Here is an 11239-nt window from a genome sequence, read left to right on the forward strand (position 1 = left end):
CGATTTCTACAAAACTTCGTATAAATCAATATGGGCCCATTTTAATACGATGTGTAAATTTTTTTTCAATCGGACAATCCTTGGGAGTTTGGTGCACCATTTACATAAAGTCGGACGAAACTTTATATGGGAGCTATATCTGAATCTGAAGCGATTTCAATAAAACTTCACGGACATCAAACTGGACTTAAGTCAGTACGCTGTGTAAACTTTTGTTTGAATCGGACAAATATTGGGGGTTTAGTGCAACATTTACAAAAAAATCGGACCAAGCTATATATGGGAGCTATATCTAAATCATTTTTCTTGTTTCAAACATATGCACAGAGACATAATACCCTGTACCATAGTGTGGTGAAGGGTATAAAAACTGTAAATTGCATTAAATTTTCCACATTCTCAACATTTTGTAAAGGTTTTCAACTGAATTTGGCTGTAATTTGATATTTTGGATTGTGGTCCTAGACTCATCTTTAAGTATACCAATCATCATATCTCGATTAGCTGAGTCGATCTAAACATGTGTGTCCGTCCGTCTGTCCATTATAATTTGTAAGCGCGATATAAGCCACATTTATGGACTAATCGTCTATGGGATATATATTTTCTTCTAAAGAACATAGATAGAAAAAGGTGGCAGTACATCCAAGAGGAGTGGTTAACTTTTAAATTGATGAAATGGACCGAAAACTTTATTTTTTTCTGTCACAACTATCAGGATAGGCGTTCTGACCAATTAATGCTAATGTTTCTTTGGACTAAATCCGATTCAGACAATTTTGAGTCAATTTACATATGTCCGTCTGGCTGGTGCGCACGCGAACTCTCGAAGGAGTAACCGATTTCATCCAAACTGTACACATCGTAACATTTCTTCCAACCTACGATCATCATCGAAGAGGGGGTGTATCGGTTTACTTCTTTTGGAATCTACCCCACAAAATGGCCAACAATATAATTATAATTAATTTTATAATATCATCCTCCCTATATAGTGTTTGAAGATGGCATTTTTCGGCCCACTTCTTCTATGAGGCAATAGAACAAAGGGTCAATATTTCGAAAACTTGTAAATCTCATATGCAGCGAACGGAATATTCAATATGATCCTTTGATTTATGCCCTAGAAGCATTTTTCCAAATTCGAATTGCGTCAACATGCGTCATTCTAAAAGACATATTGATTAGAGATATTCCAAAGTTACATTATTCCCTGATACAGATTGATCCGGCCATATTAAATGACAATTTCAAATCGGACCAATTTACATTTACATGTGGACACCAATCTAGACATAATTCGTGTCATTTGAAACTTGATGAAAATATATATGGGAGCTATATCAAAGCGGACGGATATAGTAGCTATATCTAAATCTGAACAGATTCACGCAAACCTGAATCCCATCATTATAGAATTAATTCAGTACTTTGTGCAAAATTTCGTGTCTATCAGACAGGCTTCATTTGGGCAAAAAAAAAAATGAACGAAAATATATATGGTTGTAATATATATTTTCGTCCGAATTGGCTGTAGTTTGGCATTTTGGGTTCTCCTTGTATAGCACATGTTCCTACCAAAAATTATTAATATTGACCCAAGTTTCAGGGTAGCCCCCATATAACGCTACTCCCATACAACGGTACCCCCAAATATTCGGTATTTGGACAGGTATTTCAACCGAGTTAGCTGTAATTTGATATTTTGGATTCTCATTGTATAGAACATCTCCGTACCAAAAGTTATTAATATTAAGATCCCCATTATTCAACATTCTAGGAATTTGACTGTAATTTGCTATTTGACTGCCAAAAATATCAATATTGATCTCCGCTTTATTATAGCCACATATAACAATAGCCCCACTATTAGATAATTCAGCAGTTCAATCATCATGAGTTTTCATCTAAGAGCCCCCATTCATTTTAGATATGTTGATTGACATTCTCATGGAGGAGGGTATAAAAATGTTTGCTGCAACTTAACATTATTTTTACACACATTTGAAAACTGAAACTAGATGCCTTTTATAAGATTATGTATGAAAATATTACTCTAATCAAAAAAAAAAAAAAAAAAATTAAAACCAGTGAGCGGAGCAGTATAGTCGGACGGGGCCGACCATACGATACCCTACACATGGAAACCGAACTTTCTGCGGATGTTTATTACGAGCCTGGCAATATTTCGTGATATTTGCACCCTCTTGCCCGATTAGAGGTAAGCAGCACCTCTTCCTTACACTGACATATTTTCCGAATATTACGAGTATTTAGTACAGCTATTGTCCAGATTCCTTTCACCGTGGGTTGTGTTGTGATGTTCGTCTTTCATTTGTGGTCTATAGATCGACTCGAAAATAACACAAAAAATTAAGTTTTCGGTCCACTTCATTCAAAAATTATTATCTGATCATCACTGAAAATTAAAGGCGTTGTCCTTGACCATAACTGGAACCTCATGGAACATTTCAAAGCGATCAGCGCTATAGTTCCGCTCTCTAGGGTGATAATGGGTTACTAAATAATATACGAATACGGAGATAACTTTAAATATTTAGTTGTAACTCCCACATCCGAGCACATAAAACAATATAATTGGTATTAGTTTAAAGGTCAACCACTCCTCTTGGATATAAGGTCAACTTCTCGGGTCTATGTACTTCAGGGGTAAATTTATACGCTATAGAATACACATTTTGTCATTTTTCACACAAAAGTCAGGGTCCATTTGACCCGCTAAATATTGACCGATCTTTATCAAAACAGGCATGCTTATTCTTTGGCCCGATCCCCTTCTCCATGCAAAATTTCACGATGTTCGGGCCATTATTGCGGCCTCTGGAGCGACCAGAAAAACCGACAAAAATTTAGTATTTGGTCCATTTCTTCCCCTAAATATTAACCGATCTTTCCCAAAAACAATAGGGGTCTTCATTGGCCAGAACCCATACTACATGCAAAAATTCGCGAAGATTGGTCCATAACTGTGGCCTGTATCGTGTTTACAAATTATAATGGACAGACGGACGGACTGACACACATGTCTAGATCGACTCAGCTAGTCGAGATATGACGATCGGTATAAAGGTGGGTCTAGGACCAATATTTCGCGGCGTTACAAACTTTTGGGGCTGCACAAAGCTATAATACCCTGACAACATAGTTGTGTAGGGTATAAAAAAATATATATAATTGAAAGATATAATAAAATATATTTAAACGGATTTAGAAATAGAAATCGGAAGAAAATAAAAGGGATGTTGCTAAAAGAGTATTTTTAAACATAGTAGAATTTTCAGCCTTATCGCACTGACCTATAAGGTATGAATCAAAGATTCTCAGTACGACTCGTTCCCCACAAGTAAGGTTTTATTGTTCTAATAGCTAAAATTTTATTAATTATTCCATATATTCGGTCCAGGTTTAGATATAGCTCCCATATATATTTTCGTCCGATTTAATGTAAATGGGGTACCAAGGTCCCTATATATCTTCCTATTTGCACGAAATGTTGGTATAGCGTAATGAACTAGGTCTAGAATTATGTGTGTTAAGTTTCCTGAAAATCGGTCCAGATTTGGATATAGATCCCACATATATTTTCGTCTGATTTAATGTAAATGGTCCATCAAATTTTGACATGGAACATTAACATGCAATTGTAAGTATACATATGTACAATATATCCAAAGTGGTGAAGGGTATCATATGGTCGGCCCAGTCCGACTTTACTACTTTCCTTACTGTTTTTTCTTTTTTGTGATTCACATAACCAATAACTAATTCCGGGAAAATAAACAGGAAAACTCCAAATATTCGGTCTTTTATATGTTTCGATTGCCTAAAATTTTAATTAATTTCTTATAATAATTACAAAGCAAAAAGAGATAATCAATATAATTTCTAATAAAATCAAAATAGACGACCTAAAATATCCCAGTAGTTCGAGTAACTGGTGATGAACTAGATATTTTACTAATTACCTGTAAGTACCACTAGTTACCACTTCATGCCCTAGACTGGTGAATTTAACATGTGTATGTCATTGGGGAAGTCAATTGTCCCCTGCCTGCGTTACCAGTATACAGTCATTTCGATAGTCGATTCATTACCCTTTGCATTACCAGTAACTACTGAATTGGTATGATGTGTGTAAACAACTTTTTCAGTTGACAAAAAAATCCAACAGTCTATTTTGTGTTCCTTTTTGGGGTATGAAGTAACTAGATCACCAAGTAACTAGCTATATAACTATATAATAGCAGACAATTGATATTTTTTGTACAACTGGGATCTTTGACTTATATGTTGGTATTTGTAAAAATATTTATAAAATATAAGCAAATTGAAAAATAATATGATGGTATGATGACAAAATCACAAATGGTCCCTATAATATATCTTCAAAAAACACAGGCTTATTGGTTAATGGCTCCTTACTAAAAAACATTATTAAAAGTCGACGTTGATTGATCAGACGGACCTTAGAACAACATCTAAGAAACTATTTGTATTATATGTGTTGCAAATTATATTATTTAGAAGTCAATTACTCCCGCAAAAAAATAGTTGTGTAGGAAAAAATTCTTATCATCTAATGAACAATTTTGAAGTGAGGAGTCATCCCATCTGAAATGTTTCTAAATTTCATAAGGCCCCAACTTAAATTCCCAATGATATCAGAAACCCACTCTTTAATTGGAATTTATTTTTATAAAAATTACATAAATGTGTGAAACAAAATATCCGACAAACAGTGCCAGCTCTTCTTAACACTTTATTTATAAAAAAATTAACCACATTCTTGTGGAAAAAAATAATTATTTTCACAACATTTATTTTCATATATGCGATATTATTGATTTATCGAAATAATGCCTTTAATATCATATTAGCTATTAACTTTATTAATAAATGATTTTCTCGAAACTTCTTTGACGAACATAATTTCAAAACATCACAAAAAATATTTATTTTTCACAACCAAAACAAAACATTCCAAATTTCCTCCAAAGGTTTGACAAAAAATCCATGGGAAAATAACTTCGCGGAAAATCCACAAAATTCCAATATCCAAATCAAGGAGAATTTAATTTGCCCGACAGACGGACAGACACTTTTAATTGCAATTAAAATCATCTACAAACAATGAAGATCGGTTGAAGACTAAACAGAAATTTGGCTACCTGTAATGGATGGAGAATAGCAACAACAGCAAGCAACCAACCAACCAAACACGCCATTATGATTCGTCACCATGGCTGAGTGTGTGTAACTGTGTGTGTGTACATTTGTGTGAAGTAAACAAAAGAGAACCATTCACACAGATGGAAGAGAGTGATTAGTGTAGTGGTGCGTTCGCATGATGTCATTGGGAGAGGGTGTAACACACACAGTTATGTGTGTGCTCTTGCTCTCTCTTTCTGTGTGTAGGCTCGTCGTTTGCCATTGGCTGTGCGAAAGAGATGGCCTGTGTGATCTGTTGTAGACGAATGACAGCATTTGTTTGCTTCCTACTTTGCGTACTTCAGCAAGGATTTTAACATCAGTTGAGTTTGAGTCTTTCATACGATCGGATAACAATTTATATGAGCGTGTTCCATATTGAAAAAATAGAAAAAACATATTGAAATAATTATTTAATTGGAATAAATATACAATCTGTTTTTTTCGTTGAAAGAGAGACATTGAATTTTGTGAAAAAATAATAACACGTGTTGAAAATATAAACAAAAAATAATATTCGTATTGGTCAAGTGACGAAGCAAATAAATACAAAATAATGTCCGTGCGACCCGTATCCCCCAAAGTTCTATTGGACATTAGCTATAAACCATTGCCAAATATAATGGATTTACAACACAATGTCATCAAGCTGATCAGTGTGGACCAACAAGCCTACATGAACAATCAGAATATGTCCCAAAATATGGATCCCCAACAGATGTACGGCCAACAGCCCACGGGTCAATTGCCACATATGGTATTAAATGGTGGTGGTCGCCAATATCATGCCAATGAATTTATGAGCTATGGTGGTGCTGGTGTACCCGATCATGAAGATAATGATTACAACATCCCGAGCAGTGAAATTTTAAGTACCACCAGCAGCCATAGTGCCAGTTCCACACCAAATAGCCATAACTTGGGTTCTCCGGAAATGAACAACAACTATGGCCATCCGGAACAGCAACAACAACAATATCACATCAATGAAAATGGCAAACGTAGTCGAGAATTTGATTGTGGCCCTAGTGATATTATGCAGGATAATAAGAAGTTACACATTAGCCCCTTGGGCCATCCTGCCCAACATCAGCAACAACAACCGCAACATAATATGACCGGTCATTATGTCCAGCACAATGAACAGAAATTCTTTGTGGAATATTTACCCACCACTGTGAATGAAGTCAATTCCACCCTAAATGGTGCTGTGAATCCTGCAAATGGCCAAAATGGCGCCCAACTGGAAACACAAAATTGCAATGGTTCGCCACATTTTGAATTTGCCGATGAGGAAATGGCTGAAAATAGCCAGGATAATTTCAAACACATTTTCCGCCAACAACAATTGCATCAACAGGAACAATTACACCAACAACAAACCCAAAGAGTGGGCATGATTCTGCCACAAAACGGCGGTGTCAGTGGTAACAGTGTTCCTGCCATACATTCCAATAATACGGCCGGACATCAACTACCCTCAGCAGGTGGCTATGAACAATTTGAGGCAACGGGTTCGCTGAATGGCAGTACCTATTCCAGTTCAGATCGTGATGAAATGGCCTCGGCCAGTAGTTATATGTTCCCCAATGAGGATGAGCTAAGTGCCGGCGGTTGTGATACCAATGATGGCAGCAAGGAATTCCGCAAGCCCAGGCGTCGTACCAAACGTAAAGCCAGCAAATCGGAGGATACCGAGGATTTCCACACCCAACGCATTATGGCCAATGTACGCGAGCGGCAGAGGACGCAAAGTTTAAATGATGCCTTCAAATCCCTGCAACAGATCATACCCACACTGCCAAGTGATAAGCTCAGCAAAATCCAGACACTTAAATTGGCAACAAGGTAAGCATCGCAGACTATTTCAGATTTTTTCAATCTCACATTATTCGCTAATAAGATTTAAACCAATCCGAAAGATAAGAAAATTCCATCAGAAAAATTGGAAATTTTCCGAACAGGGCATTTCCGTTTTGGCCACTCAATAAAAACCCATAAAAATTACGCAGATTTTTGGGATCTCTGCTACCTGGGGCTGTTGCTTCTGTTTGTGGGTTTTTGTACTGCGCCAGAGAATTTTTCCGGCTTCGTATTGGAATTTTTGTGGTTTTATCATTGATTAGCATGCAGTGATTTTTCTACCTGCCAAACAAATTACTAATTTCCATTTCCTCTCCCTTTACAGATATATTGACTTCCTGTGTCGTGTGCTGTCTACCAGTGAAATTGGCCTGCTCAAAGCTTTGGACAACAATGCCGGTAATGGTGGCTATGCCATGGGTGCTGCCTCCATACTCAATGATGCCGAAGCGGATCTCAAGAATCTGCGAAGGGCCGCTGTGGCACCCATGATTCCACCAGAGAAATTAAGTTATCTGTTTGGTGTGTGGCGTATGGAGGGTGATGCCCAGAACAGTAAATCGTAAATTTCGACATAACATCGATGCCAAGAAATCCTTCCAAAGCCTTCCAGCGTTAAGCAACTATTGTGTGGTGCACAATGCAACACTTGTTATCATTTCCATTTAGTATTAATACAACCAAAAACCAAAACTCTTCCTCCTCCTCCCCTGCAACCATGATGTAAATAGGCATCTAAGTCCAAAGCAACCTCCCCCTCATTAAGTTTTAAGGTTATATTTTATAAATGAAAAAATTACCATGTAATTCCTAGTATTTATAGCTTCTAAGTAAATTTTTATTATTATTATTTTTATATATATTTATGTTTATAGTAAAAAAAGAAAAACAAGAAAACAAAACTAGGCTGCTCTATGTGTTATTAAAACTAAGCAAGTTATAACCGTTCAAAGTTTTACCATGTGAAACATAAGTTCTAGACCCCTAAAACTGTTAGTATATACACTTTTTTATGAACTCAAAAAATAAATTTCAAAACAAAAAAACCTGAAGAAGAAGTCGAGAAAAAAATAAACAAAAAAACTAAATTGTTAAAAAAACAACTTTGAATTTTTTATTTCAACAAAACGCCATTTTGAATAACAAGATGAAGAAAAAACAAGAACAAAAGCAATAAAAAAATTAACAACAAAAAAACTCACATAGTCATAAAAAAATTGGAAACAGCCCATAAAACAGGAGATACATTATGATGATGATCATCATCATCCTCATCATTACCCAACTGAAATCAACCCAAAAGCAGACAAAAAACAAAAGGCATCTTCTTTGCTTGGGATCCGCCCGTAATACAAATTCACATGAAATAATAAATATTTCTACAACTGAACATACACTAGCCAGCAAACACACGCACATACATTCATGTACATACATACTACATAAACATTAATTCCTCCTATAGCCATTTTTTTAAAAAAAATGGTTGCTGCTGAAATCACCAACAACAACAGAATCAACATCTTTGAAAATGTTTTCCCATTAAATTAGCCGCAAAAGGAAGGCATATTCTCATCACATTCCTCTACGGTGGCAGACATTTGCTCAGAGGAAGAAGCAAAAACAACAACAAAAACAAGTAAACGAATAACAAGAGAGGGTTGTTTTATACAACAAAAACGAAACTTGCATGGGGGATCTGTAAAGAATTTCAAAAGGCGGCGAAATTTTGTACACAGCAAAACGGAGCTGGGCAATATTCGGTAAAAACGATAGGGCCTCAAAAGTCTTTAAATGGAAGATATATTGATGTTGGTTCAATGAAGTTCGAGATAACAACCCTCCACCATATGCATACTGACATACTTGCAATGAAAATATAGGGAACATACAAAAAAGTGGACCTATACCTATAATTCTACAAACCGATCATAAAATCCTCAAACTACTACAATTTAAATTATATACCTAAAGAAAATGCTATTCCCAAAGGGGAACTAATATTGATAGAATATGATGGCATTGCCTAATTAATGGCCGATATATGTCAACTACGAACCCAATATCTTTGTTTAGTATCTCAATTCTTTCCTTCAGGAGGTATCATTATATGGGAGAGATCCCTAAATGTTGGCCGATATATTTCACTATCGTCAGGTTCGAGTTTTTTTTTATCACGATTTCCTTAGAAGGCGGAATGATTACAACAGATGGTTAAGTCGTCTTAGAATTCCATACTTTGTTGGGTAAAAACTGACTATTTGGAGTAACGACTATCGCCCATACTATGGTAGAATACTCCCATATGGGGACAACCCCAACACACGAAACAAATCCGCTAATATTTTTAATATAATATATAAAAAGGGGGTTATATGGGGGAAACCCCAAAAAGGGGGCGAATATTAATAATTTTTGGGAAGGAGATTTGTTACAATATACGACTACAAAAATTCGGGGTACCCAAAAAATTGACCTATATTTATAATTTTTAGTGGAGAGGTTTGCTACCGTATAAGAACTCATAGTTCTAAAATACAGCCAATTTGGTCGAATAATGCAATCAAAACACCCAAAATACTAAAAATTAGCGTTATATGGGGCAACAGAAAAATGGACTAATATTTAAAATATTTAGTAGAGATATTTGGTACCCAATGTACCAAATTTCAGCGAATTCGGTTGAAAAACGTGCTTAAGAACCCCTAAATACCGAAAATTTTGGGATACCCTTTTATGGGAGCTGTGACTAAACATGAACGGATATCGGCCATCTTCGAACTGGACCTGGATGTAGACAAAAGAGGACTCTATGCAAATTTTTGCAATCTATCTCAATTCGTTTAGACGATAGAGTTATTACAACAGACGGACATGACAATCCTAAGTCTAGTACAACAATTGTGTGATATTTAGGCCTAGACCATGCACTAGGTGATAAAAGACATCCACATCTTTATACCCTTCACCACACTGTGGTACAGGGTATTATGTCTTTGTGCATATGTTTGTAACAGGCATATATAGTTGCGTCCGATTTCATGTAAATGGTGCACCAAAGTCCCTATATATCCTTCGATTTGCACGAAATTTGGCATAACGTATTGAATTGAGCCTAGAATGATGTCTGCCAAGTTTCCAGAAAATCGGTCCAGATTTAGATATAGCTCCCATATATAGTTTCGTCCGATTTCATATAAATGGTGCACCAAAGTCGCTATATATCTTTCGATTTGTACGAAATTTGGCATAACGTACTGAATTGAGCATAGAGTGATGTCTGTCTGCCTTGTTTCGTGAAAATCGGTCCAGATTTAGATATATCTCCCTTTTATTATAGATTGATTTTAAGTAATTGACGCACCAAGGAACCAATCGGAACAAAACGTTCTGAAATTACTGTAACCTAACCTGTGACATGTTTGTTTGAAATCGCTTAATATTTGGATAGAGCATCCATATATATTTTCGTCCGATTTCAAGTAAATTGGGCATCAAACTCCTCATGTAGTCAGATTGACATCAAATTTTGCACAACTTACAAAATTGAGCATAGAATTACATAGTTGCGTTTTCTAGAAGTACAGACATAGCCCAACGGATGACCTATTTATATGTGTTTGAAGTCGATTTACATACTTTATGGATAGATCTAGGTAGACTCACATTTAGATAAATATCACATTTTTTTCATCCAATTTCATGTTAATAGTCCTGTTTAATATACCCATAGTGGTGATGGGTATCATATAGTCGGCCCCGTCCGACTTTACTACTTTCCTTACTGGTTTTAATATATTTCTTTGAAAACAAATGCGTTAAATTTGCATCGAAAAAGTATACACTCCATATGGTCCGCATTAACAATATATCAAATAGGTCGGTACTCTTATATGGGGTCTATATCAAATCTGTCAACCACCTACCAACTTTATATGGGGTAAAAGTCACATTGAAAATGTTCTGTGAAGAAGTTTTTTTACCCACCCAGAACACGAAATACCAAATTATATTCATTAGGTTCTAATACCTAAAATAGGTTGGGACCTTTATTCGGTGGGAAAAGGCGGTGTAAAACCTCAAAATGTCAATGGACAGCAGCTTTATATGAATACCATATCGCATCTTTGTATATCGAAAATTATCT

The 11239-nt window shown here is 35.8% G+C and overlaps 1 protein-coding gene across 1 annotated transcript; it reads left to right on the forward strand.

Annotated features, from left to right (window-relative positions):
• The first annotated feature begins 5785 nt into the window (after positions 1-5785).
• Positions 5786-7658, forward strand: LOC133338833 (protein twist-like). The gene is made up of 2 exons (XM_061546941.1): positions 5786-7077; positions 7418-7658. Exons 1-2 carry the CDS (start codon positions 5786-5788, stop codon positions 7656-7658), a joined length of 1533 nt encoding a protein of 510 aa, XP_061402925.1.
• The last annotated feature ends 3581 nt before the right edge of the window (positions 7659-11239 follow it).

The sequence above is a fragment of the Musca vetustissima genome, unplaced genomic scaffold, assembly GCF_032173495.1.
Source record: "Musca vetustissima isolate MV318-11 ecotype Yass unplaced genomic scaffold, APGP_CSIRO_Mvet_v1 utg2671, whole genome shotgun sequence".
Classification (NCBI taxonomy): domain Eukaryota; kingdom Metazoa; phylum Arthropoda; class Insecta; order Diptera; family Muscidae; genus Musca; species Musca vetustissima.

Excerpts from the sequence above, each read along its gene's own strand:
- LOC133338833 (XM_061546941.1), top strand. The coding sequence starts at position 5,786 with ATGTCCGTGCGACCCGTATCCCCCAAAGTTCTATTGGACATTAGCTAT. Across the intron at positions 7,078-7,417 it reads ACACTTAAATTGGCAACAAG|ATATATTGACTTCCTGTGTC; the intron begins GTAAGCATCGCA and ends CTCCCTTTACAG.